Source organism: Nipponia nippon, unplaced genomic scaffold (assembly GCF_047370975.1).
Source record: "Nipponia nippon isolate SJK-2023a ecotype South Korea unplaced genomic scaffold, ASM4737097v1 scaffold_5, whole genome shotgun sequence".
NCBI classification, from domain to species: domain Eukaryota; kingdom Metazoa; phylum Chordata; class Aves; order Pelecaniformes; family Threskiornithidae; genus Nipponia; species Nipponia nippon.
This window is the reverse complement of record NW_028262369.1, coordinates 1474917-1502784: the sequence shown is the minus strand read 5'-3', so window position 1 is coordinate 1502784 and position 27868 is coordinate 1474917. Positions and strand designations below refer to the sequence as shown.

At 50.7% G+C, this 27868-nt stretch overlaps 3 protein-coding genes, 1 long non-coding RNA gene and 1 other non-coding gene across 19 annotated transcripts; 3 read left to right on the top strand and 2 right to left on the bottom strand.

Annotated features, from left to right (window-relative positions):
• The first annotated feature begins 4530 nt into the window (after positions 1-4530).
• ALG1 (ALG1 chitobiosyldiphosphodolichol beta-mannosyltransferase) lies at positions 4531-14433 on the top strand. Of its 9 annotated transcripts, XR_015698577.1 has the most exons (14): positions 4531-4757; positions 4897-4974; positions 5535-5638; positions 6140-6288; positions 6926-7015; positions 7685-7801; positions 8736-8857; positions 9659-9697; positions 10110-10169; positions 10919-11029; positions 12026-12140; positions 12903-12978; positions 13300-13514; positions 13587-14433. XR_015698577.1 is itself a non-coding variant. In XM_087730409.1 (13 exons), the coding sequence occupies exons 1-13, from the start codon at positions 4544-4546 to the stop codon at positions 13432-13434; spliced, it is 1404 nt and encodes a 467-aa protein (XP_087586535.1). In that variant the 5' UTR covers positions 4531-4543; the 3' UTR covers positions 13435-14433. The 9 variants fall into 9 exon arrangements, 5 of the variants coding, with proteins under 5 accessions (XP_087586535.1, XP_087586534.1, XP_087586537.1 ...); XR_015698580.1 differs by lacking the exon at positions 13587-14433 and having other exon boundaries at positions 12026-12087; positions 13300-13360; XM_087730409.1 differs by having other exon boundaries at positions 7685-7795; positions 13300-14433.
• A 144-nt stretch (positions 14434-14577) lies between these two features.
• Positions 14578-22649, bottom strand: EEF2KMT (eukaryotic elongation factor 2 lysine methyltransferase). Of its 6 annotated transcripts, none has more exons than XR_015698581.1 (9): positions 21792-22649; positions 21668-21730; positions 20847-20927; positions 20530-20631; positions 20207-20340; positions 18312-18619; positions 16881-17030; positions 15693-16184; positions 14578-15614 (listed from the first exon to the last, which is right to left on the bottom strand). XR_015698581.1 is itself a non-coding variant. In XM_087730417.1 (9 exons), exons 3-9 carry the CDS (start codon positions 21353-21355, stop codon positions 16084-16086), a joined length of 927 nt encoding a protein of 308 aa, XP_087586543.1. In that variant the 5' UTR covers positions 21356-21521; positions 21668-21730; positions 21837-21910; the 3' UTR covers positions 15665-16083. The 6 variants fall into 6 exon arrangements, 5 of the variants coding, with proteins under 5 accessions (XP_087586543.1, XP_087586544.1, XP_087586539.1 ...); XM_087730417.1 differs by lacking the exon at positions 14578-15614 and adding an exon at positions 21305-21521 and having other exon boundaries at positions 15665-16184; positions 21837-21910; XM_087730418.1 differs by lacking the exon at positions 14578-15614 and adding an exon at positions 21305-21521 and having other exon boundaries at positions 15665-16184; positions 21792-21809.
• Positions 18600-20839, top strand: LOC148051982 (uncharacterized). Its single transcript, XR_015698582.1, has 3 exons — positions 18600-18999; positions 20133-20427; positions 20587-20839. It is a non-coding gene; the product is annotated as an uncharacterized LOC148051982 (long non-coding RNA).
• On the bottom strand, positions 22028-22100 carry TRNAK-UUU (transfer RNA lysine (anticodon UUU)). Its single transcript has one exon. It is a non-coding gene; the product is annotated as a tRNA-Lys (tRNA).
• Positions 22650-23468: 819 nt separating the features above from the next.
• Positions 23469-27844, top strand: NDUFB6 (NADH:ubiquinone oxidoreductase subunit B6). 2 transcript variants are annotated; one of them, XM_087730421.1, is made up of 5 exons: positions 23469-23659; positions 25040-25409; positions 25490-25582; positions 26185-26229; positions 26414-27666. In XM_087730421.1, exons 2-5 carry the CDS (start codon positions 25230-25232, stop codon positions 26450-26452), a joined length of 357 nt encoding a protein of 118 aa, XP_087586547.1. In that variant the 5' UTR covers positions 23469-23659; positions 25040-25229; the 3' UTR covers positions 26453-27666. The 2 variants fall into 2 exon arrangements, with proteins under 2 accessions (XP_087586547.1, XP_087586546.1); XM_087730420.1 differs by lacking the exons at positions 23469-23659; positions 26414-27666 and adding an exon at positions 27690-27844 and having other exon boundaries at positions 25089-25409.
• The last annotated feature ends 24 nt before the right edge of the window (positions 27845-27868 follow it).

Below are 27868 nucleotides of genomic sequence, written 5' to 3'. Positions count from 1 at the left end.
GGGCTCGGTTAGTCCTCTCCTCCCTTTCAGGCACCTGGTTCTGTCAATGCTGTGCGATTCAAGGCAGGTATCGGCCCTGGGAGCGCGGGGAGCGGGGCTGCGGAGCCGCGCGCCTGAGGCTGCGTTCAGTGTTTCCATGGCCAGTGCTGGAGGGGAGGATAATGCCACGGGTCTCCCAGGACAAGTCTGCCCGGTATAGGCAAGCGTGCTGCTGTCTCAGGTGCCTTGCAGGTGGAAACATGTACTTTTATTTCAGAAATAAACTGGAAACCTCCCTTAGCACAAACCAGGGCATTAAAAGATTTTAGCAAATGGGTTATCATGCCTCTGCTTTCATTCAGCAGCGGAGAGCTGCATGTGTCCTGCTTGGGTTTCAAGCTGGAAACAAGGCTGCCCAGTTGAAACTCCAGGATGGACTAAACCAGTGTGGTTTTAAGGCTCTTCTTAAAGCAGTGAGTAGAGTGCTCTGGGAGTCCTTTCAGGATCGTGCTTTGGCTTTCGCTCAAACACCTTAAACTGTTCGCAGGGAACAGCCTGCGCTAAGGGCTGCTAACATCTAACGCTAACATCTAGCATTTGTTCAAGTGCTTTATTTTACAAGTGCTGCATCCATCCTGTCTTTCAGGAGCACTTTTTTTTTTTCCCCAACTATATGGATAGATGGTAAAACGATAACATGGCTGACCTGGTGGATGTGCAATTTAGCCAGCTTTGCTCACAAGGCACCTGCAGACGGATGTGGGGCTCCCAAGTGCTGGTCTGTGAGGGCCCGAGTGCCCCTGCCGCCCTGACCAGGCTCACCTGGGCCCACACCCACACCCGCCGCCTCACAGGCTGGGTCGTTGGGCCGGGGCCAACTGGGTGAGGGTCAACAAGGCTCAGGGCCGGGTCCTGCACTGGGGGCACAGCAACCCCAGGCACCGCTGCAGGCGTGGGGAGGAGCGGCTGGGAGCTGCCTGGCAAAAAAGGACCTGGGGGTGTTGGTCGACAGCCGCCTGAACATGAGCCAGCAGTGTGCCCAGGTGGCCAAGAGGGCCAATGGCATCCTGGCTTGTATCAGGAATAGTGTGGCCAGCAGGAGCAGGGAGGTGATGGTGCCCCTGCGCTGGGCACTGGTGAGGCCGCCCCTCGAATGCTGTGCTCAGCGCTGGGCCCCTCACCCCAAGGCGGCCATGGAGGGGCTGGAGCGTGGCCAGAGCAGGGCAGCGAGGCTGGGGCAGGGGCTGGAGCCCAAGGCTGGGGAGGAGCGGCTGGGGGAGCTGGGGGGGCTCAGCCTGGAGAAGAGGAGGCTGAGGGGAGCCCTCATCGCTCTCTGCAACGGCCTGAAAGGAGGCTGGAGCCGGGGGGGTCAGTCTCTTCTCCCCAGGAACAAGCGATGGGACGAGAGGAAACGGCCTCAAGCTGCGCCAGGGCAGGTTTGGGTTGGGTATTGGGAAAAACTCCTTCCCCCAAAGGGCTGCCAGGCCCTGGCCCAGGCTGCCCAGGGCAGGGGCTGAGTCCCCATCCCTGGGGGGATTTAAAAGCCGGGGAGATGTGGTGCTGAGGGACATGGGTTAGTGGTGGCCTTGGCAGTGCTGGGTTAACGGTTGGACTCAATGATCTTAAGGGTTTTTTCCAACCTTAACGATTCTGTGATTCTATGATTCTAAGACCTAATTAGGTACAGGTACCATACCGCTGGTACTGGCAGCGTGTGGCGTGAACAACGTGCCCGTTATCCTTTGCAAGTGGAATGTCTGTTCTACAGATTTTTTGGGGATGAAGTGCACAGATAAAATATTGGTGTTAGTCAGAAGGGAAAGGAGTGGCCCTAAAGTTAATAAGTTGGGGAAAACACGACTACTAAAATCACCAATACGTTCCTAGCTAGCTTAGGCGTACCGCCAGGTATTTGCAAGGGGCGTCAGGGAACGCCAGGCACTTTGCTCTGTGTAAACCTAGCTTAGAAGCGGTGTTCAGAGAAACCTGTCTTAGGCCAGAGGCTGGGTTCATTTCCCCCTGCTGTGGCCCTTCTCCCCAGCCTCTCCTTCTTCAAATTCTGAAAGCGAATCAAAGACGAAGGCCTGTAATTAATCATAGAATTATGATAATAGTGTAGTAGAGGGCGTTCCCAGGTCCTGCCTGATGCCTTAGCTGTCTGTCTGTACCCAAAGGTACTCTTGCCTGCATGCGCATGCAGCTATTTTGAAGAAACATCCATGTAAGCCAGTTTTTTGGAGGCTGAGCTATCTTGCTGACATACCCCGAATAAGGCACTTTATTTCTGCCCAAAATGACAGAAGAAAGCGTCCCTTTAAAGTTAACGGTAGTGCCACAGAATGATAGGATGTCATTTGCAAATACCCTATATGCCAGAAAAAATCATTTGGGTCTCTCAACAGATATTGGCCATCACCGCAACTTCACTGGCCATCACTGCAACTTCACTGCTGGCCACTAGAGAGCTTGGAGGGGCCAAACTGGGAAGCTCTGGAAGGGACCATGGATTTAGTTCCAGTGACTTGAAAACAAGCGCTAAGCACATGATGGAAGGGCCAGCGAGCCTGAAGCTGATCTTGCCTCTCTGTGGCTTTCGGAGCTAAATATCCCTGCTGTGCCCAAAAAAAGCAGCAGCAGCTTCTGAACTCCGAGGAGCCCTTCTTGCCTAAGCGCACTCAGGATGGATACCAGATGTCGCCCTCGCTTGAAGTAAAGTGTTTCTTTTCATTAACTTTAGCATCCTTGTTCATCGAATAGACTATTTCGGTTGGAAGGGACCTACACCGATCATCTAGTCCAACTGCCTGACCAACTCGGGGCTGACCAAAAGTTAAAGCGCGTTGTTAACGGCGTTATCCCAGTGCCTCTTAAACCTTTGTTACATGTGGGATTCAGAAAAACGTTAATCACCAAGGCCTGCTTAGAAGAAGTTAATCACCAACAACTGACGGCTACCAAGGACAGAGTAGAGCTAGGAAGACAGTTAATCACCAACAACCGGCAGAAACCAAGGACAGAGGAGAGGCCTGTGAGATAAGAAGGAAGGCCTGAACGAAATAGCAAGGTCAGAACAAAGGTAATGGGGGTCTGAGCATAAAACAAGAAACTCCCTGGACATTGGGCAGTGTCAGCTGTGTTCTTAACAAAAGAAAACAGCCAAATCAGCACGATTAGGTGGAAAAAATCAACGAGGTCAACAAGCGGACAGCTCAAATTTGAGGATAACGACCACCAAGGACCCCCGAAAGAATCCCCAGAATTAAACAGCGCATGCTCCAGTGGGAGGGGAAGTAGGTTAATGATTTCTGGGAAATAATTGTAATATTAGTGACTTTTCTCAAAAAATTAATGAATATGTATGTTTAAGTTTGAGAAATACTTTGCTGGCGTGACCTACGGCATGCACGCTAGGTGGAGATATCCCCGTGCATCCAGCGCTGCAATAAAGAATGCCTGCTTTCTAAATGCCAAACTGGAGTTAGAAAGTTTTTGGACCGGCTTGCGGAAACACACTGCCAGGCTTGGGGCATCGGCCACCTCTCTAGGAATCCCGTTCCCCTGTCTGACCACCCTTTTGGTAAAAAAATGCTTCCTAATGTCCAGCCTAAACCTCCCCTGGTGCAGCTTTGAACCATAGCTCATTGCATAAAGGCAGAAGGCTGCAATACAAATACCTTGAGCTTGAACAAGAACTATTCTTCTTCACCAGCACGGGTACGAGTTATTTTTATCTCTGAAATATTTGGGGTCATCTGCACTAGAGAATACGTCACTTTTTCAGTCAGAAAAGACAACTCTATTGAGTTGATCCGAGGGTGGCACAGCTCTGCTGGGAGGACAGGCTGAGAGCTGGGGGGGTTCAGCCTGGAGAGGAGGAGGCTGCGGGGAGACCTCACTGCGGCCTTGCCGTGCTGAAAGGGGGCCGACAAGAAAGGGGGGGACAGGCTTTTTAGCAGGGCCTGCTGCGACAGGACAAGGGGGGATGGTTTTAAGCTGAAAGAGGGGAGATTCAGACTGGATATAAGGAAGAAATTGTTTACGCCGAGGGTGGTGAGACAGTGGCAGGGGTTGCCCAGAGCGGTGGGAGATGCCCCATCCCTGGAAACCTTCAAGGCCCGGCTGGACGGGGCTCTGAGCACCCTGATGTGGTTGAAGCTGTCCCTGCCCATGGCAGGGGGATGGAGGGGATGGCCTGGAAAGGGCCCTGCCAGCCCAAAGCCTCCTGTGGTTCTATGGTTAACTCCTTCGCCAAGCTTTCAAGTCGGGCACGCTGAGCGAGTAATTCACGTTCTGAGGGCCACTCTTCCGGGGCTCCTTTCAAGTACCCTGCAGAAAGAAAGAAAATTCATTTTGCGTACAACCATGAACTCATTTTAAAATACAGAGTTTTGGGGCCTCCTCTAGCGATCGCTCTTCACCACCGTATTTTAAAACGAGATTTAACCGGAGCCGGTGGCGGCCCTGCTCCCCGCCGCCTCGCCCGGGCGACGCCGGTTCCCCTCAGAGCGCCGCGCCGCCAGGGGGCGCCCTTGCCGCCCCTCCTTCCCGCCGCCGGCGCCACAAGATGGCGGCGGGCGGCGCGGCGCTGGCGGCCGCGCTGGCGGCGGGGGCGGTAGTGCTGGCCGCGCTGCTGTGGCGGCGGCGGCGGCGGCGGCGGGAGGCGGCGGGGCGGGTGTGCGTGGCGGTGCTGGGCGACCTGGGCCGCAGCCCGCGGATGCAGTACCACGCACTCTCGCTGGCGCGGCACGGACGCAGCGTCGCGCTGCTGGGCTATCTCCGTGAGTGAGGGCGGGCCGTTCCCCCCGCCCCGGGGTCCGGGTCGAGCCGCGCTGAGGCGGCGGCTGGGCCGGGGCGGTGTGCGGGGGCCGGGGCGGTGTGCGGGGGCCGCTCCTCTGACGGGCTTCTCCCCTCCGGCAGAGAGCAGGCCGCACGGCGACGTGCTGCGGAGCGGGAGCATACGGCTGGTGCCGGTGGCGGACCTGCGGGGGCTGCGAGGTGGGTGCGGGACGGCTCCGGCTGCGGCCGTGCCTGTGGTCGGGGGCCGGGGGGAGCAGAGGGAAAGGGGGAAAAGAGATTTATGTGGAAAAATAAACAGCGCGGAGGGGGGGGGGGGGGTGTCGGGCCTCGCTGCCGCGGGGCGGGGGGGCCGGGCCGGGGGGGCTGGGTGCTGGCTCGGCCGCAGGCATCCTCGGTGCCCCCCTACCCGTTTTAAACACTTGTCCCTGCGCTGTTGGAGCGCATTAATGCAGTTCTGGTGCAGCCCCAAACAGGAACACTCTTTAATTTTTTTTTTTTAACCTTGCGTGTATGTTCATTTTTAAATTCTTTTAAATACCTTCAGTGTATGTTTATCCATACCTACCCCGATTTCTTTCTGTACCAAACACAGAACGGGAATTTGCAGGGATTGCGAGACATTTGTCTAAAAACAGGTGTCCCGTCTTTACAGCGTACCGTTATTTTAAACCTTTCTCCGCAGAGGTGGCTGGTTCTGTGTGAGGCGCACGCTTCTGGGGAGCTGTCATGTTCTTACCAGGTTTTCTCTTGCTTTGCAGTTGGTCCGAAGCTTTTCCAGTATGTCATAAAAGTCATTGCGCAGGCAATACAATTACTGTACGCAATGCTGAAGATAGATCGGCCATCCTATGTTCTTCTTCAGGTACGTTTTGTGTTGGGACTTGTTTTAATAAAATAAACAGTACTACATTACAGGGCATTTTTAGCAGTCTCAGACATTGTTTTAATTATTTGAGAGCTAAAACTGGCCTAATCAATGGTGTAAACCTGTATCAAACTATTTTTTTTTTTGCTCTAAACTTTGATTTTTCTGTTAACAGCTCACGTTTGTTCTTCGTGTTAATTGTTGAGCTTTAAAATTACATTGGCGTGGGTAGTAGTAAAGTATAAATCTTAGCAGAAGTGTTTGTGTGTTGGAGGGGAATTTTGATCCTGATCCAATGGTAAAATTTGAAGTGCCTCCCAGTCTTCATAGGGGAAACGGGCAGTTCTGTAGTTGGTGAATACAAAATTGTCTTCATTCATTAAGATCCTTCAAAGCGATGCAATTTCAATCATTTGATTTTATTTTTTGGTAGTTGCATAGTGTTTGTCACTTGACTAAAGTCTTGTGCTATTTTTACTTGTTTTATTTATTAAACAGAATCCTCCAGGCTTACCTAGTATAGCTGTTGCCTGGGTAGCATGTCTTTTCTGGAGAAGCAAACTGATAATTGATTGGCACAACTATGGATATACCATAATGAGTCTGAGTCATGGAAGAAATCACCCGCTAGTACAAATTGCAAAATGGTTTGTACAGTGTTTTTTCCTCCTCTTTATAAACTATGTACCTTTGCAGAATTCAGAAGAATGGAAACCAGCGGGGAGAATATAACTAGGGAAGGGCTGTTTTCACGAAGGATTTCTGGATTTTGCTGGGTTGAACTGCTTTCTGTTTCAGAAAGCACGTTCTGTAAAACGCCTTTGTTAAACACGTAGGAAGGGGCCTGATGAAGTGGGAAGGTGGCTGATGAAGTAGGGAAGTTGTTCTTATGTGCTTACGCAAACTTCAATCTTGTTATTAGAATTTCTTTATATGGGGTTTTTTATTCTCTAATGCTGCTTTACGCTCCAGCTCATCTTTAAAGGTCTGTTTCTTGCTGAGTCTAATTGGTTACATGTAGATAAAGGCTTTAAAGGCTTTGGAGCGTGATGTTCTTAGGTCTTAGAGGATAAGGGAGTCATGCTGTATCCTCGCTCATAAACTGATGCTGCTCAGTAGAAGGAATCGATCAATAACTGATAATTAAATTTCAGTTACTGGAGGCAGTTGGGTTTCTTTTGGTTTCGTTTGGCTTTTAATTAGCGTTGGCACTGGTGGCCAGTAAGTGTTTGGCTGTTGTGGTTGCCTGCCTGTGGTTTCTAACTAAGATTTAATTTTTGTCAGGTATGAAAGGCTTTTTGGGCGTTTGTCTGACTATAACTTGTGTGTCACTAATGCAATGAAAGAAGATCTATGGGTGAATTGCAACATAAAGTAAGTCACGTACCTCTAACAAATTAGTATGTGTGTACGCGAAGTCAAATGAAATAACATAGCCCTGATGATTCTGGATTCAGAGGAATCTTACAAAAGCAACTTTCCCAAGCCCTTTCATTACCACTGAAACACATTAGTTCTGCTTTGTAATGAGCTAGCGGAGTGTGGGCATTCGAGAATCTTCATTGCCCTTCGTAATTAACACCCACTGACTGGAAGGGAGCAGTCCAGGCGTTATGGAAGTTTGCTACCAGGCTGCCTACAGAATTGGAATGAGGCAGACATCACTGCATTTCTTAACAGCCAGCCTGCCCTGCATGTTTTTCTGTTGCAATCGGAGGGCTTTAAGACCAAAGTTGCTCAGGGATGGTTATAAGATAAGTTTAAAAATGAGGACAATGATGTCTGCAGTTTTTACGGTTGCACTACAGCCCTTGAATATGCGCGCAAGAAAGGGGTCCTTTGTTACGGGATTAGTATGTCCACCTGGGTGTATCCCAGCAAGCTTCAGGAATACAGAAAGCTGTAAGCGTCAAAAAAGTCATTATTTTGCTGTATTAATTCACTTAATTACTTTCTGCATTACATTGTTGTAGCCTGTGGCTGTACCATGTGCATTTTGTTACATCTGTGTTTTATTTAACTTGTGAATTTACTTCATCACAGGGCAGTAACGCTGTATGACAGGCCGGCTTCTTATTTTAAGGAAACGCCATTAGAACTTCAACATCAGTTGTACATGAAACTTGCCAAGGACTACGAGCCTTTTAAACCACGGTATGCGTAAGTAGAGCACGCGCTTACAGCCCTTACCTGCATACATAAAGCTATCGCGCTTAGCTACCAGAAATACTTTTGCACGGGGTCACAAGTAACTGAACCCCAGCAGGCAGCGTGGTCTCTGCGCGCTCTCGGCGACAGCAGCTGCCGTGCAAGTTAGCTTAATTGTCACTAGCAGGGGCCAGAATAAGTGGCGTCATTGAACTGTGATAGCACGCTGCGTGGTGTGTGAGATAATAGAAGCGTTTTATTTTTAAAGAAGGTGGCGTAAGCACTAGGGCATCTGTAGTAGAATCTCTCTAGGGTGAAACTGGGCTGTTCTTGTCTGGTTCCCGCTGAACTAGGTGACAGCGATTGGATGCTTCGTTCATAGCGTCCCTTCCTTTCGCTCCCCGTGGAGAGCTTTGTGGTCTGAGCGTTAAGCGTTCCTCTCTGGCTCTGTGCGGGATGTCTCCTGTAGCAGATTTAACAGGGTGTTGCTTTACCAAACTAAGGTTTGAAAAAGAAGTGAAAGCCATAGTGTATAGCAGTTTCTTTTTGGAAATGCCCACTATAGAATGTACAGGTTCTGGGTTTAATTGTATAAACGTACTGTTGGCCTCCACGCTCTACTACACGTTTGAGAGAGAGCTGGAAAGAGAGGCTGACTATTTTCTCCACTTGTTAAGGAAAACGCTTTGTTAGAAGAGGGAATCGTGCCTGTAGCAGTAGCGTCACTGGGCTCTTGGTAGCGATAGGAAGGGTGAAAAATGGTCTCTCTTACGATCAGGTATCTCTGCAGCTCAGTGCTGGAATGAGCGTGTTTCCAGAGAAGTTGAGCAGCAAATCTGAAACAAAGTGTTTGGAAATCCACGCTGGTGGATTAAGCATAGCGTTTCCTTCCGTGTTTATTGGCTGTGCTTGCGTAGTCCATACTCAGACATTTCTGTTTCCGTAGTACAGAGTCTGTCAGTTCGGACACCCAGATGTCTGCCTTTACAGAAATGGATGAAAAAAGCGGACGTGTGATAAAAACTAGAGGACGGCCAGCTCTTCTAATCAGCAGCACAAGCTGGACAGGTTTGGAAACAAGTAGCCCTTTTTTTAATATTTAACCACTGTGTAACAAAAGATGGCTCTTTCTATTCCCCCCCCCACTTGACATGTTAAAGAGACGTGTTTACATCAGCAGCGGCAAAGTTACTTTTTTCCTTCATTTGGCTGGAAGAATTTGAAGACAACTTGTACTTAATATGTCTCAGTGGCTAAAACTGGATGATTTTAAAATGAAGCTATATTTTAGTTATAGAGCTACAGTCTAGAGGCTCAGCTTCAAGAATGATGAAAAGGGATTTCCTAATTCCGTCTTTAACTTTCATTCTGCACATACTATCTTGCATGGTGGCGTAAAACGGATTAAAAACCTAAAATATTTACTCCTTTATTTCTGATAATGTGTACTATGTATTTTTCTCACTTTTTTTTTTTTCTCTGTATGGAAAAGGGAGCAGAGAGTAGAAAGAAATCCATTGCTGGTAGCCATGGGCAGAATTGTTTGTGCCTTTGAATTAACAGGGCAATTTCTACACTGAGTTCTCTAGCTTTAGGAACTAGAAATTTTTAACTTGATAGCTTTGAAGATACGCAATATTTGTGGCTTGTCTACCACGTTGCCAATAGGGGGAGCAAATAAGCATCGTATATGGTTATAGACTTTTATTTATGAAGACAGTTGCAGCAGATTTTTAATAGGAAAAGCCCATTCCATACTTAAATCATTTAGGCGAAGGTGAGGAAAATCTTGATTGTTGTTATTTAAAGACAATAATTCATTATAAATGATAGAAATCTGAATGTCACTAATAATGCCCTCTCTTTCAGAGGATGAAGACTTCTCAGTCCTTTTGAAAGCTTTAGAAGGTAGGTATGAAGGGCTTGATCTCAGCTATTTAAAGGGGAGCGGTTGTTGTCTGGGCAGTTATGAAGGGCTTCTCTAAAGAGCGATGCCTCCAGATTCAGGTGAAAATGCAGGTGCATTTGATTAATTAGCGGTGGTTTAAGAGCAGTAGTTGAAATTCAGGAGCGCAATATCTGGATTCAGTTAGAGTAGTTGTCAGGGATATTTCTAACTAGCTTGTAAATGGCAATGTTATTTTCTGAGCTATTACATATATGCATTGTCTTATTTTGTAGACTTTGCTACTATTTTATTAGATATATGCTTGTAAAGAAGCGACTTGAAGTCGGAAGCTAAACAGTTAGTACACCATGACCGTTCTTAAACAGGCATCCGTATATTTGTCGACTGTAAACAGTTTTTTGTCTTCTCCAGATTACGAGCGGTATATCAACGAGGGCGTCAAGCTTCCGTCTTTAGTATGTGTGATAACAGGTAAGAGTTCCTCCGCATTGCAATTCTTTCAGCGCTAACACAGAAGGCTTCGTTTTCATTTCTGTTCTATCCTGACTCTTCTGTTGATGGCGAAGAGAGGAGGGACTGCTGTCTTTGTGTCTGGGGGTAAGAGTAGGGATTTATAGTTGGACTATTACAGCCAGGTAACTGCGGCACATCTTTAAAGAGGAGACGCTCTCAGCCTGCCTGTCTAGTACAGCTGTGCATTACTCCACGTTCAAAAGAATTTAAGCTCAACGTTGAGATGATACTGCAAAAGAGACTTAAAATCTGATGTTTGGAGCGTTAAGCAGAAAGGTTTTTGTTTAGTGCTGGAATCTGCTCATCAGACAAGGTTTTGCCAAGAAGTTGTGCAGACAGGACGAGTGCTGTTTGGTTAACTTCCTCATGAAGAGCAAACGAAAACTTGGTGTGATTTGGAAGGGCCGATTGTGCTGGTGAAATTTGTCATTAGTTATTTGGTTATCTTTTGGCTGTAGAGAAAACGCAGGTCGAGAGTGGGGGACATGGATGGCAGGCTCTTCTAAATATTGCGTAAACAAGGAGCCTAGGTTCACGTTGCTTTCAGGGGGACAGTCTTTTCCGTCGCTTTTTGGGGATTGTATCTTCTTTGATGTACCTGCTACAACAGGAGTTTGTCAGCTGTGCAGTAAGGTGCACAGACCACACTCTTTTCAGTTGCTTTGATAAAAAACCCCTACGGTATATATTTTTTCTGTTTTAAACAGGCAAAGGACCTCTAAAAGACTACTACAACGGACTGATAAATAAACTGCACTTTAAACATATCCAGATCTGTACACCGTGGCTTGAAGCTGAGGATTACCCTCTTTTGCTTGGTAAATAGTGGATTATGAAGTAGGCTTGAGAACGTGGGAAGAACAACGTAGCAAATTCGCAGAGAGCTGTTACAGATTTTGCAGGGAAGCTGGTAGAATACAGCAAGCCAATGAAGTTGCTGGTTAGTGAGAGCGTACGTGTATACTGTTCGTGGTTTTGACTCATACCAGCAAAATTGCTAAATTTCTCTTTAACTGCAGTTTTTCACTGTTATCCTGAGAAGCAGGCAGAGTCCCCGCGTTGCGATTTTAGCCTGTTCTTTGTACTCTTCATTTCCTCTAACTGTGCTGAAATACAGTGTGCCTGTGCACGTTCCGGTTTACTTTCAGGGTCACTTCAGTAAATGAAATCATAAAGTTTTTGGCTGAGCAACCAAAAGTAGCTGAAATTCTAAATGAACATGTCCTTGGGATAGTATTCCCTCAGCAGGTTCGTTGTATTAGCATAAAGGGTGAGCAAGCATAATAAAGTAGTAAAATACATATTCAGCTTGATCTACATTCTGCAGGGTTGGAGCCGGCCAAGTTATATGGCTGTAAAACACCCTGTTGATTTGGTACTTCTTAACTAACGAATAAAATGTCTACAAAGTCACGCTGTGGTTTCTCTATTTTGAAATCACTGGAACTGGAAGAGGTCGCTAGTGAGCCGCGCAGAATATCCTGTCTGGATTGCGATGGAGTTTTCCGGTGCGCTTACCCATTCTGGGCAGATGAAGAGGCAGAAAGGCTGCTTTAAGAGATGTGAAATTTTAAAATTTCCTTTCATTTAATATGCAGTCGCCTGGTATGTTTCTAAAGGCTGACTAATTTTAGTAACAAAATATACCGCGCTTTTTTTCCCCCCCCAAATGCTTGAAACGGAGTCAGCCTGGCTGGTGTTGAAGGTAGCTCGTGTTCGGCTTGCATCACCCGAAGCAGGACGTAAACGGAAGGGTTTACAGTAAGACTGCTCTCGGAGAATTCAGACCCTCGGCTGTTGTGTTTGCTCTGCAGGCTCGGCCGATCTGGGGGTGTGTCTCCATAAATCGTCCAGCGGTTTGGATCTTCCCATGAAGGTGGTAGATATGTTTGGCTGTTGTTTACCTGTGTGTGCAATATATTTTGAATGGTAAGAGCTTGCTTATGCTGATAGAGTTGAAGCGGATCATACAAAACAGTATTCTTACCAAGCAAGAGTTCAGCAGCTTCTGCGTGCATCAAATGAGATCCCAGTACTATGCCATAGTTAACTGGTTTTTTAATTCAATAAGATAAATTAGGACTCAAAGTTGGTTTTTTTTTAAGGTCCGTTAAAAAATTAACACTAGTTTCTGCAAAGTTGGGAGCATTTAATGCAACCAATTGCCTTAAAAGCCTACCCTGTAGTCCTTTGCTTCCATACACCTCATGTTAAGAAAGCTTCCTTCTGCACAGACCTGTCTGTGTTCCGTGAAGGGGTGAGTGCATGCAGTCAGCCGTGCAATTGCCAGTCCTTTGGGGAAAGAGTAGCTTGTATAAATAAAGATAAATTCTTGTGAAGGTCTCGTGAACTGGGTCACGGACAGATTTTCCTTGTATGTTAACTGTAAAGTAGGTGATTGCTCTGATTTGTAACGTATGTCCGGGGGGGGGGAGGGCCCTTTTGTACTGCAGCAGTAGATTTGGAGAGTCTGACGTAGAAGGGAGAAGCAATCTTTAAATTTAAACCTTCAAAGCTGCCGCCTTCATTCCATTTTGTCAGGGATGAAGCTGATCTCCAGACCTCCGGGATCATAACGTTCCAGATAACCCTAGCACGGTCTCTTCAGGTGTCACTGTGCAACTTTTTCAGTGTACGTGTCCCACTTGCTGCTTTTTGTCTCACGTCTTCTTCGGTGACTTTTGTTCACAGCCTGCATGAACTTGTGAAACACGATGAAAATGGCCTCATCTTCAGGGACTCAAATGAACTTGCAGAACAACTGAAGGTAAAGGCTTGACTGATTTTTCTTTCCCACGAGCTATAACTGCAAAGGTGCTGCCGTGTGAGCCGCCTTTTCGTCTCTCTGTTCTGCGTTCTCAGAAGATACTGCTTTGGCGGGTGAATGTTATTGGCCTCGCTTCTGTTTGAATATGAATCTGAAGCCGGCAAGAACGTTTCAGATACTGCCATCAATATTTATAGGGCCAGACCAAAGAGCGCTGTCCTACTGCAGCATTGTAGTCGAGGGTTAACGCTGGGGAGGCTAGAATGAGCCGAAAATGGAATATGGCGGTATTTTTCTGTGTTTTTCCTTTTTAACTTACAGATGCTTTTCTTGGGATTTCCTACGCTGGAAGGCAAACTTCACGACTTCCGAAAAAACCTTCGTGCGTCCCAGCAGCCGTGCTGGGATGAGAGTTGGGACCAGACCGTTCTCCCTTTGCTCGGGCAGAATGAATGACTCTGGGGGGAGGAGGGTGTCAAAAAAGCTGATCCATTCCTGGAGCTGCATGGATGTGATAAATAGCGAATAAACACATGGTATGGTCTACAGTTGCAGTTTTTAACTACTTCATCTTGGAACAGGGTTTGCCCACACCTCTTCCTTTACAGTTGGAGCTCCTCATGTGAGGAAGAAGAGTGCAGCTGAGGCGATTTGTTGCGTGCCGACAGCAAAAGTCGCGCGGGGAGCCGTGGTTCCTGGGCGGAAGAGCTGGGGCCTCGCAGCGGGACTGCCTTCCCCTCCCCGTCCCGGGGTGAAGCTTTACAACGCGCGAGGCAGGTGTCGTTACTGTAGGAACTCGTATGTGCCAGATCTGTTCCCTGTGCTGCTTCAAGGTCGTTTTTTGGTGAAGATACTGGAATACGTGTGTACCCGTAACTCGTACCCGTTACACCTGTGGTACAGCGAGCGCTTCAGCGGGTGATGCCTTTTATTTGAATTGTTTTATCTGAACTGAGGATACAGCAGGGGTTTTATTTTTGTTCAGCCAGTTAATATCCTTGGCTACTCTTCCCTAGACGAGCGGTGAATATCCTCCTGCGTGATTTCATTGAGACACAACCATTTCGTTTCAAAGCCGTTTTCCTTTGTACGGTGTGTGCAGGAACGCGAAAGCGCCGCCCTGGTGTGCAACAGCTTTATTGAGCACTTGGAGGACAGCGGACCTTCCTTGTACGCTGAAGTGAATGTGCCCGTTTACCTTCAGAAAGAGCATAAAATTTATTCCTTTTTGAACAGATGAATAGAAAAGGAAAAAATAACCCCAAAATTAAAGTGTGTATAAGTTAATAGAAGGGCGCTTTGCTTTCCGAGTGCTCGCTCAGGTACAGCCGTCCTCTTTTTATTGTCAGTATCAGTATTCCTATGCAGACCTAATGCTTACAAGGTGCTTTTTTCATCGCCTTTTTGATGATAAAATAATGTCAGTCATTTAAGGAATAAACGTGCTTGGTTTTATCAGGTGGTTACTGCTCTTCAGGGCTCCCGGTTCAGCGGTGGAAGGTGATTACAGTGGGTTCAGCACCAGCATTTTTAAGCCCGCTTACTGAGTAATCGTTTAAGATCTGCTTTTGTCGCGCTGGACGCCATTGGCCCCTCGTGCCTCTCCCCTCTGCACCGGGCTACGGTAGACGCTCTGGTGACAAAAGATTGTGATTTGGTTCCACTGGGGGGAAGGTGAAAACGAGGGTCTGAGTTGCTTACTGCAGGAGTTTGGACTGGTTTACTGCCTGCAGAATGAGCCGTAAAGATTTATTTGCCCTATTTTTTTTCCCCTACTGTTTTCAAGCGAAGTCCTGACCGGTGGTTTGGCCGTTCCCCTTCAGCCACTGATGTGCACACGGAGCTAAATTCGGCGCTGCTCTAATTAAACAGCGATGCCGAAAGCTTTGGAGAGGTTTCATCCTCCTATAATAAATTTTTTAGACCCAAACTGAGCCACCTGTACAGAACTTTGGAGTGACTCGAAGAGGTTTGTGTAAGGGGAGATACAGGAGCTCCTGTTCGGGCTGCTGGCACGCGTTTTCTCCGTAAGTGGTACCTCTGGATCCTTCCTTCGGGGGGAGAGGTGGCTAAAGCCTGGGGTGGGGTTACTTCTGCAGATCCAGCTTACCACTCGCAGTCGTGGCCTCCTTCAGCTTGAGGAATAAGGCGATTCTCCAAGTTACCTATCATCCATTCTCTCCCCGTTACTACGGGAGGAGGCGGCTACAGTATTTGCTCACGTCCTTTTAGGCAGTTTTTAAAACAAGGTACAGAACAGGAGGTCGGGAGGAGGAGCAGCGTGTTTGATTTTCTCCTTCGGGACCATCGCTGTCCCACAGGGAGATGGCGAATGGCTTGCGGCAAGTTGAAAGCAGGTGAGCTCGGTTCCTCCTCCCTGCAGTATGCCCAGAGCACTGCTGGGCAGTACCAGTCTTCTCTTTTCTGGCCAGGCTGGGAGCTTCCCAGCAGCCGGCTGGGAAAGCGACCGTCCCGAGGCGAGAGAAGCATAAATCCAGTTCTGACTCTTGTCATCGCTGCAGAGGGAAGTGGCCCTGATTCACAGCCGAGCCTGTCGCCTCCCCTTACAGCACCGGGCAAGCCTGGGACGCTACGACATTTGCTGTAGGTATTCTCGATTTTTAAGATGACCCATGCTGCGAGTATAGACAGACAAGTATAAAAAAACAGCGTAGACAGTTACAGCTGGTTTTAATGTTAAAAATATTTATTACCATAAAACGCTGTTTTGCTCCCTTGTCGGCATGAGATGCTGATCCTGTGACCCTGCAGCTGGGCCTCCGTTATTTACAAATCAAAACACCATTGGGGGGAAAAAAAAATACAGTTCAGTTCTGTTGTCTTCTACAGAACCGAAGTGCAGTATGATCAGGGCTTGGCTTCTCCTCGTGCTCGAGGCTCACGGATCTTTCCAGGGGCAGCAGCTTGCTCGCAGACATGCCGACAATTGCGGGAAGCAGGTCGCTCACTCTGACAGCAGTCCGCGCGCGCAGCCGTGTCCTCGGCGCCTCTCGCTTACGTTTCTAGAATCCCAGATAATCTTGTTGCCAGGACGAGAGAGCTCCTGTTGGTCTGAAAATTCGAATTGTGTCCTATTTGCCAGGTCTATATGAAGAGCTGTAGAATCATTACGTTTGGCTGCTCGTCATAGAGAAGAATCCTGTTGCTGTGGGCTGGGATAATCTGCCATCCGATCCCAGCTTTATCTGTAAAGAGAAACACTGGGAATCACGTTTCTGCTTAATGAAACGAAGGGCAAAAGTCGCACGTCACGTTCTGCAAGAAGAGATCTTTAGCGTGCCGCTAAAGCAAGCTACAGGCAAATGCTTAGGAGTTCCTATTTTTAAAAACGAACAGGCGGGCTCGTGCTGTTCAGTTTTGTGAACCCCCCGGTCGCTGTGGAGCAGCCGTACAGCTGGTTGGCGGCAAAAGGCAGGCTTTTGAAGAGTATATGAAGAAAAATCCCAAATCCCTCCTGATTTTATTTAATCTCTAGTTGTTTTTTTTTAACCCTCAAAGAACAGTTAAGATAAAGGTTTTAGGCTGCATCTCGAACGTTATCGCTGTGACAGTGCAGCGCAGATGGTTTTCCTCCTTTAAACTTAACCCTGTTTTAGTTTCCTGCTGCCATCACGCTTGCGGTTCATCTCAGGCTGGTGCTGACAGATGCGAGCTGTGATAGATGGGACGTAGCAAAAAGCCAAGTTCTAATCCCCTCCTCAAATCCATGTGGAAAAGCTCCTGCTCTTGGGCAGCCCACTCTTAAATCCAGCTCTAGGATACGAATCTCAGTCCTGGACAATACCCGTCACCAAAAAACGCTCCCGCTCATCTCTACTGCAGATGAAGTAATGGGGAAAGAGGCCCGGGCCGTTGATACGCTTGATGAAAAAGGCACCTACCGAGTTCAGCCCGGAACAGGTGATACGTGTCTGGATTACGAACTGTGAAGGCAATGTAGGCCTCAGGAGGTTTTCTGTCTGCTCTGCAAGCGGAGAGTTTTTGTAGCATACCAATGAGGGCTAAAATGATCTCTGGATCATATACCACATCTGCGCAAAAAGGAAAACATTCAATATTTATTGAGGATTGAGCAGAAAGCAGAATGAAAACTACAAAACAAAAGTATGAAATATTTACCTTACAGGAGAACGATTTTCTTATTGAGGGGTTAAAAGATCCCAAGAAGAGATCTTAAAACATGCCTCTGTTTTACGCGCTATGGCAAGTTGCCCTCATCTCTGATATCGATCCAAAATCACTAAAAATCAGCGTAACTGGATCGGCAGGTATTGTATTTAAGCCCATCTTAAGGGAGACAGCAAAACCACTGAGCACTGGTACTCTCCGTTACAACTGTCCTTAGCAGGACGAAACGGCATTGTTCAAAATCTGTATTTTAGAGGCTGATTGCAAAAGACTTGCTCTGAACCGCAGCAGTTTTCCTCTTGGATAACGTCCTTGAGAGCAGAAATAGCAATACAAGGCAAAACAGCTGACGAAGGGGCGCAAAGCGTCAGCCTCCCTAATCAGCGCCGTGATTCTGAAACGCGCCAGCCGTCTCCAGGACCCATCTTCAAGAGGGGCTGGTTACTAAGGAAGAGGTCGAGGCACAGACCCGTCCCGCTGACAGGTACCGGTCACTCTGGGTGCGGCCTAGGAAGGGAAGGCCCTGCAGCAACAGCAGATACAGACATAAATCGCCTCCAGCTTTGACCTGCCGTGCCTTCCCGAGTCCAGCTGGGGCTGGTCCGTGCGTCCTCTGAACAGTCTGCTTGGCATTAGGTAACATACGCTGACTTCACTTTACCGCATTCAGATACTTAAAAGCGGTGTATTTTGACATTTTTTTCACCTAAATTCTTAAGTAATTTTTGCTTTGCAAAGCCCCAAATCAGGGAGTAAAATCCTGTAGCTACAGCTAAGAAATTTTACTATGGCTAGGTTTTCCATTAATAGATTTTGATAAACTCCCTCCAGATTTATCCATGGGCAAGTTCCAAAAAAGTTACTTCCTTTTAAAATACGCGTCATCCCTCAAGAGAATGCCAAGGCTGCCAGTTGTTGATGAGGCTCTCAAAAGCGGCAGATTTATCATCTTCCGCTTCTGGATTTTAAAAAAAAAACACAGAAGGGAAAAATAATTTACTTTTCTGCCTTACGTAAACAACTGCTGAGTATCTGAAAGAGACAGAATGGTGCAATGAACTGGGAGATCTGTCGTCCGCTTCCAGGTACGGCAGCTGGGGCAGGGCCGGGAATCCCGCGCGCAACCCCCTTGCGTTTCTCTAACCCGCGCATTCTCACGCGGCGTGATCAGAAGCGTAAAGCACCTGCTGCGATGACGACGTCAGGCTGAAGATCCGACAGTTGTTTTTCCGTAACTGAGCCCCAGTCAAGTTCTGCAACAATCAGTTCTGGTTGTGGGGAATTCCTCGCTTCTGCCTCCTGGCCTCGGGACTCCGCTTGGATACGAGGCGTGGTTTCAGGCTCCAAGACAAAGCCGTTCAAGCGGATGTTTTCTGTCAGCTGCCTGAGAACGCGGGGGTGGCAGTCACTAAATACGTATCTCTGGGGATTGCAGGTTTTACAGATTGCAATTCCAGCGAAGCCGATCCCGCTTCCGAGTTCCAAGACTGTCCTGAAGGGCAATGGAGTAAAAGAAGCACTCATTAGGGCTCGCAATTGAGTTAGGAAATCAAAATATTCTAAGTACCTCTAGAGGTACAATCAGTTACAGATGACTTCAATACTTTTTGAGTAAACCATCTACAGTCTAGTCTTTGTTTCAAGTAACTGGGAGAGTTGGTAACCGCTGAAGATGCCATTATAAGCATTAAGTACTTGAAATACTGCTTTTGCATCTGGTACAAAGCATTTCCTCCTCTGGGGTGAGATACGTTCCATCTGGTTTTTGACTTCGGCAGCATGGTTGTCTCTATCCAAGCTGGCTGTCCAGCTCTTTTCGGAGTCGGCGGAGAGAAACAGCCACATCCGCAGCACAGTTCCTCTCCTTGCAAGGTTGGTATTTAAAATTAACTTAGCTGAATCTTTCCTCAAAAGTGCTCGTTCCTCTTGACTGCTTATGAACGAAGTCTAGACGATGAAATGAGATGTGCACACCTGCCCATCCATCATCTAAGGTGAGGTGAGACGAAGCCCATCGTGGAGTGAAGTGCCTTGGTTAAAGTTACCGGCTAGACAGTGTGGTAGCGGAAATGTAACGGCTTACATCATGGAGTGCGTCTGGCTGCATGGTGTAACGGTTTTGATCTTAAAATAACTACGAGGTCTTCTCCTGGATTAAAGTTTGACTGTTGCAGAACAGATGAGAGCAGCAGTTACCCCGTACCACAAGGATGCAGTTGTTTCCATTATTTCATAGAACCACAGGATGCTTTGGGCTGGCAGGGCCCTTTCCAGGCCATCCCGTCCATCCCCCTGCCATGGGCAGGGACAGCTTCAACCACATCAGGGTGCTCAGAGCCCCGTCCAGCCGGGCCTTGAAGGTTTCCAGGGATGGGGCATCTCCCACCGCTCTGGGCAACCCCTGCCACTGTCTCACCACCCTCGGCGTAAACAATTTCTTCCTTATATCCAGTCTGAATCTCCCCTCTTTCAGCTTAAAACCATCCCCCCTTGTCCTGTCGCAGCAGGCCCTGCTAAAAAGCCTGTCCCCCCCTTTCTTGTCGGCCCCCTTTCAGCACGGCAAGGCCGCAGTGAGGTCTCCCCGCAGCCTCCTCCTCTCCAGGCTGAACCCCCCCAGCTCTCAGCCTGTCCTCCCAGCAGAGCTGGGCCACCCTCGGAGCATTTCGGTGGCCTCCTCTGGCCCCGCTCCAACAGCCCCATGTCCTTCCCGTGCTGAGGACCCCCGAGCTGGACGCGGGGCTCCAGGGGGGTCTCCCCCGAGCGGAGCAGAGGGGCAGAATCCCCTCCCTCGCCCCGCTGCCCACGCTGCGGGGGATGCAGCCCAGGAGACGCTTGGCTTTCTGGGCTGCCAGAGCACATGGCCGGCCCATGGCCAGCTTTTCATCCCCCAGCACCCCCAAGGCCTTCTCGGCAGGGCTGCTCTCCACCCCTCCATCCCCCAGCCTGTGCTGATACCGGGGAATGAAGGGATTGGGGGGTAAATATTGTGTATTATTAAATTACAGTTGCACAGCTCACGATATGAATGAAAATCCCTTGGCTTCTTTCCCCATCTTTCCGCCTGCACTGCTGGCGTTACCTGTGGCTGAAAACCGCGGGGTTCTCTATTGCCCATTCAGCGAGATGGAGAGCAGCGTCCCAGGTGACGAGCCCCGTGGTTCCTCCAGAGATGATTGCCACGCTCTCGGAAAGGGTGACACATTCTCCCGTGGGCTGGAGGACACGCGCACGAAGAGAAAGATGGATCAGCACAGACAACGGATTTTACAGTTCATGATCAATATTAGCGCCTGGAAAAAGGTAGGAAGCACTTTGGGTTTCTGGGGGGTTACTTTTAAAGCCAATTATTGCTTAGATCAGATGATGATAAGTGATTTATAGCAATGCAGCATTAGTTCTTACCAGTAAGTAGTTTTTGTAACAGTGACTAGTTTCTTCTTCATTTAAAATACTTGCCAGTGCATCATACAGCTCGTCCAGGGGTTCAGCGGCTGTGGATTCATGCTGTGCGAAAGAGAACGGGGCAGCTTCAGGTAACAAACCGTTCCTCACGACACAGAAAACGTACGCGCCTCAAGTACCATTTCAATACACCGCAGTATTTACACTGAATGCTATTTTTTGTTAATACAAATAATTCAGCTTGGCCCCTAATGTAAAACTGGTATATTTTCAAGAAAAAAAATAGAGTTGCAACCAACGTGAAAAGCAAGCACTACCTTTTTGATGAGTTCCGTTAGAAAGCATCTTCTGTACTTGGTGGACGGGGGATATTTTACACACAGAGGGTGGAGAATGGTCTGAAACAACAAAACGACGACTGCAATTGAAACCAGTTACCACGTGAGGATTTAATGAAGGGCAGTAAGGGGCCAGAGAAAGACACGGGAGCCGTTGATTGCCCTGTGTGTCATGAAACGCCTTGCGATTCGGTCTGTGGCTAAAAGAAGCGATGCTGAGCCAGAAAATGAAATTTGGGGATTTCTGATCAGTTCGTTAGTTTACAGATCTCCGGCAGCAAATGCATTTTTCACTTTTCAGAAAGGAAATACCAGAACTGAGCGCTAAGAGAGTCCAATTAGCTCTAATTCGCTTTTCTCTTCTCTCTTTTTTTGGTTTGCTGCCTTATTTGTGGTTTGCTGCCTGTGTGCGAGGTTTAGGCGCCCGAAGGGGTCACCTCCTCTCCACCCTCAGGGCACCCAGGCCCGGACGGCCTTGCTCGTGGCATTGAAGACGTCTGCGCTCAGGCGCACGGGGCTTCGTTTTCGCAGGATGACCGACTCGGCGTCCTGGGCTGGAGGGGACCCGCACGATCGTGGCGCCCGACTCCTGTCCCTGCGCAGTACGGCCCCGCGTTCACACCCTGCGTCTGAGGGCACCGATGCTTGGAACAGCTAAATATCAGGGAGAGGAGGAAATTCGCTGTCGTGCTGGGCCCAAAGAAAAACCGTGACACAAAGTCGCTTAATATTTGTAATTATGGGCCAAAACCAGCACTTGCGGTGGTTTCGAGGCGGCCTTGCCGGTGGATCCCCCTTACCTTGTGCAGAATATCGGCGAGCAGGGGCGAACGCGGTGAAGTCCGCAGGGTTTGTTGGAGTTCCTAAAAGAGAGGGGACAGAGCTGAGGCCCGCCGCTGCCTCCGGGGCCGCCCCCCGCCGTACCGGCCAGGGCAAGGAGCCCAGCCGCCGGGCCACCCCCCGCCGTACCGGCCAGGGCAAGGAGCCCAGCCGCCGGGCCGCCAAGAAGCCGCGCTGGAAGCGGCTCCCCAGCTCCGGCTCGGCCATGGCCCGCTCCGCTCCGCAGGCCGCGCATCCCCGGCCTCGCCTGACGGCCGCCCCCGGGGCGGGCCCGCAGAGGAGGAGGAGGAGGAGGCGGCGCCAAGAAAGAAGCACCCTCCCGCCTGAACAGGGGCTCGAACCCTGGACCCTCAGATTAAAAGTCTGATGCTCTCCCGGCTGAGCTATCCAGGCCCGTGCGCGGGGGGCGTGTCCCCCGTTCCCCCCCCCCCCCCCCCGCGATATTTCACAATGTCGGCGACTCCCGCCCAATCCCGGCCTTTCTGTACCGAGTTTGAGGCCAAGCGTCCCTTGACCCTATCACAGCTTACATGGCTGAGGTGGGAGCAGCGCCGTCCGTGACGTCGGTAAAGGTTAACCTTGCTCATTTTACCCCAACAACACTATGGCGTGACGAAAGAGGATAGGTCTGATAGCAAAGAACTCAAAAGTGAACGATAGTTTGCTTCGCTAACGGTCCGTAAAGGACTGCCTACTGTTGCCAAAGTGAGGTGAACTTTGTTTTAAGTGCTGCGTCCAGCTCGGGGGTCCTCAGCACGGGAAGGACATGGGGCTGTTGGAGCGGGGCCAGGGGAGGCCACCGAAATGCTCCGAGGGTGGCACAGCTCTGCTGGGAGGACAGGCTGAGAGCTGGGGGGGTTCAGCCTGGAGAGGAGGAGGCTGCGGGGAGACCTCACTGCGGCCTTGCCGTGCTGAAAGGGGGCCGACAAGAAAGGGGGGGACAGGCTTTTTAGCAGGGCCTGCTGCGACAGGACAAGGGGGGATGGTTTTAAGCTGAAAGAGGGGAGATTCAGACTGGATATAAGGAAGAAATTGTTTACGCCGAGGGTGGTGAGGCAGTGGCAGGGGTTGCCCAGAGCGGTGGGAGATGCCCCATCCCTGGAAACCTTCAAGGCCCGGCTGGACGGGGCTCTGAGCACCCTGATGTGGTTGAAGCTGTCCCTGCCCATGGCAGGGGGATGGAGGGGATGGCCTGGAAAGGGCCCTGCCAGCCCAAAGCCTCCTGTGGTTCTACAACTTAGGGGAAAGGTAATTTCGGCAGGGGGAGATCACAGCCACCGACTCGAGGACCACCCACTCAAGAAAGCCACCCACCCACCCACAAGATTAAGGACGTAAAGGGCTCCAGGATCATAGCGAGCATGCGCAGTAATTTACACGGCAGGCGAAGGATTTTAACCAATCATTTAACAAAGTGACAATGAAAATGTATTAGATGATTGTATAAATAACTGTTAGTTTACATCAGCAGTGTGCTGGTTTGCACCGCGCACCCGTATTTGCGCATTTACGTAATAAAGGAAAATACCTCGACCCTGTGTGTGAATTGGGCGACGCACACCGGGTAACGGACCCGAGTTTTTGGGACAACGTCTGTAGCAGCGAGGCAGCCCCAACAACCTTGGAACAGGTAACTCGGGAGGATCTGCACCAGCATCGCTGGAATTTTTGAGAACTTTAGTAACTTCCAACACGGGCTGTGAAAGGATGGCAATTTACTGATGCCTAAAGTCAGTCGTCTCGTGACCCTATAAACAGCGGGGCCAAGGGAGACCCTTCGAGCTCTGCTGGACCGCGGCGGGCTGCGCCAGCATCTCCCTCCGAGCGGGACGCCTCTCACAGCTGCGAACTTCAAGTTTGCATACGGAGGCCTGGCAACAAAACCTGAGCTGATCTCCGGCGCCCTTCGCTCCTTGAGGCTCGACTTTCACGTGCTGAGACAGTCGTTTAAAGTGAGTATTTCACTAAACCCGAGGGGAATTTTTATAGCTGCCTTCATCTGTGCATATTGCATTTGTACTAAACTCGAGTGAATTTCAATGGGTACCCTCGTCCGCGCGTACAATGAGTATTTAGGCCTATTGTGCGAATCGATTCAAGTATTGTAGTAAACCTCATTTAATCGCTTTGTAGATGCCAAATTAATCGATGATTAGTTACTGCTAAATTCTTGTGATTTTCTCCTTGCTGCAAACCAACCCTAAACTGCTGCTAGACATACAGAATCCTTAGACGTAAACCGCTGACCAAGTCTGGGATGAGGAGTGGGTCCGCACGGAGGCTCCTCTCTGGGAAGTTTAGAAAGTCGGGGGGCCGTTCTGAGCCTCGTGCCTCAACGGGAGGGCTCCCTGTACCCCTTCTATTTTCTTCTACCTCAGTTTCCCCCCCCGCCCCGTACCTATTCATGGTACATGGTGGGATGACTGGAGTGCCACGATGGATGGCTACAAGCTCTTCAGAAGGGACGGGCGAGGAAGGAGAGGCGGTGGGGGAGCTCTATACGTTAGAGAGTGGTTTGATTGTCTAGAGCTCAGTGATGGTAACGATAAGGTCGAGTGCTGATGGGTAAAGATGAGGGGGAAGGCCAACAAGGCAGATATCCTGGTGGGAGTCTGTTGTAGACCCCCCAACCAGGATGAAGAAATAGATGAAGCGTTCGACAAGCAGTTGGCTGAAGTCTCATGATCTGCCCCTGTGCTGGGCACTGGTGAGGCCGCCCCTCGAATGCTGTGCTCAGCGCTGGGCCCCTCACCCCAAGGCGGCCATGGAGGGGCTGGAGCGTGGCCAGAGCAGGGCAGCGAGGCTGGGGCAGGGGCTGGAGCCCAAGGCTGGGGAGGAGCGGCTGGGGGAGCTGGGGGGGCTCAGCCTGGAGAAGAGGAGGCTGAGGGGAGCCCTCATCGCTCTCTGCAACGGCCTGAAAGGAGGCTGGAGCCGGGGGGGTCGGTCTCTTCTCCCCAGGAACAAGCGATGGGACGAGAGGGAACGGCCTCAAGCTGCGCCAGGGCAGGTTTGGGTTGGGTATTGGGAAAAACTTCTTCCCGGAGAGAGCGGTCAGGCCCTGGCCCAGGCTGCCCAGGGCAGGGGTGCAATCGCAGTCCCTGGAAGTGTCCAAAACCGTGTGGATGTGGTGCTTAGGGACAGGGTTTAGAGGTGGCCTGGCAGTTGGGTTAACGGTTGGACTCGGTGATCTCAGAGGTCCTTTCCAACCTTAACGATTCTGTGATTCTACTCCGTTCATGTAATAAGCGATGGGGAGAACCCGCCCATCGAGCCTGCTTAAATCGCGCTTTTATACATTTCTATTAAAATCCCTATTTGCAAATCTCCTTGAGGGCGATTCTCCGCGCGGCCCGGCCGCTCCCGCCTCACCGCCCGCAGGGGGCGCCGCCCTGACGCCGTGCCCACCGTGATGACGTCTCACTGCGCGCCGCGAGGACGTCACTAGCGCGCCGGGTGGCGAAGGACACGGCGCCCGCCGGGCCGAGCCGAGCCGGGTCCGGCCGCAGCGGGAGCGGGGCCGCCATGAGCGGCTACAGCGAGGACGAGAAGCTGCGGCTGCAGCAGCTCCGCGCCCTGCGGCGGCGCTGGCTGCGGGACCAGGAGCTGAGCGAGCGGGAGCCCGTCCTGCCGCCGCGGCGGCCGGGGCCGGTGGCCGCCTTCTGGGAGCGGTTCCTGCGGCCCGGGGGGCTCTGGCGGCAGCAGGTGAGCGGCGGGCGGGAGGGCGGCCCGGCCCCGCCGCCCCCGCCGCCCCCGCGCCTGACGGCCCGGCCTGTGCCCCGCAGGTGTTCAAGGCCTACCAGACCGGCGGCTTCGTCCTGACGCGGGTCCTGGTCCCCGCCTGGATCATCCTCTACTACCTGAAGTATCACGTCATGGTGCGTGCGGCCCGCCGCCGAGAAGGGGGTTCGGGCAGAGCGAGGGGCGCTGGGCCGAGCCCGGGGAGAAGCCCCCCGGCAGAGAGGGGGCCCGGTGCAGCACGCAGTCCCGCAGGGGTTGCGTCAGCCTGGTTCAGCCTCTGCCGCTGGGCGCGGTGGCTCCCCGTCCTCTGCGCACCGCTTGTTTTCCTTCGCTTGCGCGGCACGCGTAGGTGGTTTTTTGGCCATCTTTTACGGCAGCGGCCAGCTTTGACCCTGCTGCCTCCTGCGAGCCGCAAAGCCGGGTCTGAACTGTTGCTTTCCTGAGGGTGGGTGACCCTGGGGGTAGCCAGGCTGCGGCTGCCGGGGCGGGGAAGGGGAGCGGCCGACGATGGGACAGGCCTTCGCTTGGGCGGCCTTGTCTTGCTCGGGAGGTGTAATTTTATTAGCCTCGGGCATTTCTTTCACTGATGGGAAGAACCCAGGTTAATGAGCCTTGTACTCAGTAGAGCTTGTGTTTCAGAAGGGTCGGCATCCGCGTTTGGGAAATCCTTTATGCTTCATCTGGGTAACGCTCCTTTTTCCTTACCCCTCCCTCTCTTGTCCCCCCCCTCCGCTTTCAGAAAACGCCGCACGGAATTGTTATGTCAAATCCACGCGTATTCCCAGTAAGTCCATTAATACTTGTTTTATCTTCCAGCTTGGTAAAACAGGCAGAAAAGGGGTGGCTTGGGGAGAAGCGCAGGTTTGCGCAGGGAGAATCGCTAGAAGGATGAGCTGGGTGCTGTGGGCAGGCTGCCCTGCAGCAGCACCCTTGCAGTATTTTTTGAGCACTTTTCGCCTTGTCCGCAGAGCAGACAGCCCCTGTTTCAGTGCTGCCTCCCTCCGTAGCGGCAAACTTCCCAGTGCCCGGCTGACAGCGCTGCCCGTCCTGGGCGGAAAACACAAACGTGGCCTCGCGGGATCTCCCGCAGCGACTGGGGCAGGTTAAGCACGCACAGACCACGCAGGGAAGCTTTCCTGTTTGGTTCTGAGTTTGCCGCTTGTGCCCAGTTGCACGGGAAGCTGAAGCGCTGGGTCCGTCAGGGCACGACGTGCTGGCAAAAGCCACGGCTGCGCGCTCCCGCTCCCCCGAAAAGGGGCAAGCCCGGCTGCATGCCTCTCCTGGTTTCGCTAAGAACAGGTTGAACGGAGGCGTTAATTACTGCGCGTCTTCGCGCAGGGGTCTGGGTGTTCGGCGCCTCCGTGAAAGCGCGATTATTAACGCGCGGAATGACGGGAGCGGTGATCAGCAGGGGTGGGGAGGCGTTCGGTGCTGAGCCCGGCGGTTCCGGCCGCGCGAGCGTGGTCCCGGGCGTCCCTGCGGGCCCCCCATGCTCAGGCGTCCCCGGAGAGGTGAAGTCATGCCCCCCAGCTGGGGCTTTGGTTGGCGAAGCGGAGGCTGTCGGATCGGTCTTCGCTGGTTTTTGGACTGCTCTGAGCCACGACTCGTCGCTTGGTGGAGCGAGTCGGTGGGCAAATATTCTCATCTAAGTTTAGCTCTGCTATTTCTGCCAGTTGCACGGGTTTTTTTGCATAACATCTGCCTAATTGTGCTTTATCTAAAATAAAATTATAAAATAGTTCCATCCCTAACAACCACGTAGCAGCATACGGAAGGTCAAGCTGTGGGCTTCTGACTTCAGCCCCGTTACTGACTCGAGTTAGGTCAGCTCCGTCGGCCGAGACGGTGCCTGAAGCTGTAACAAACAGCAGTTTGATTTTTGAGGAGTTATGTAGCTCTTCGTGGGCTACGGGCCGTGGGTTTGGGGAGTCACCAAACGCCGTGTTGAAGGTGGTTATGCAGTGCTGTAAGTCCAATATACGTTTTTAAAACGATATAGTCTCCAAATGTTTGGCTCCTGTTCTGGAGCTGAAAAGAAAGGGGTAAAGCAAGTACAGGTTTCAGATAATTTGGCGGCGATGTTATTTCAGAATCCTGGGAGATGCTGAGCGAATGAGAGTGAGTTGTAGTAAGATTTTTTTTGTCTAGAGGTGGGGAGAGCTACAGCTTAATTGACAGACTGTGCCGCGTGAGGGGAGAGACCGGGCGCGGGAGGAAACGCTCACCGTCCTCTCATTCCCTCAGGGGGACAGAATTTTAGAGACGGGAGAAATTATTCCACCTCTGAAAGAAGAACCCACCGAGCACCACTGATGGCTAAAAGCCGATATCCTCCTTCAGCGAACCAGGCGAGAACGGCAACTGCTTTCTCTCTTCTATAAAAGAGTCTTTATTCTGCATCGCCTCAGCTTTTCTGTCAGTGA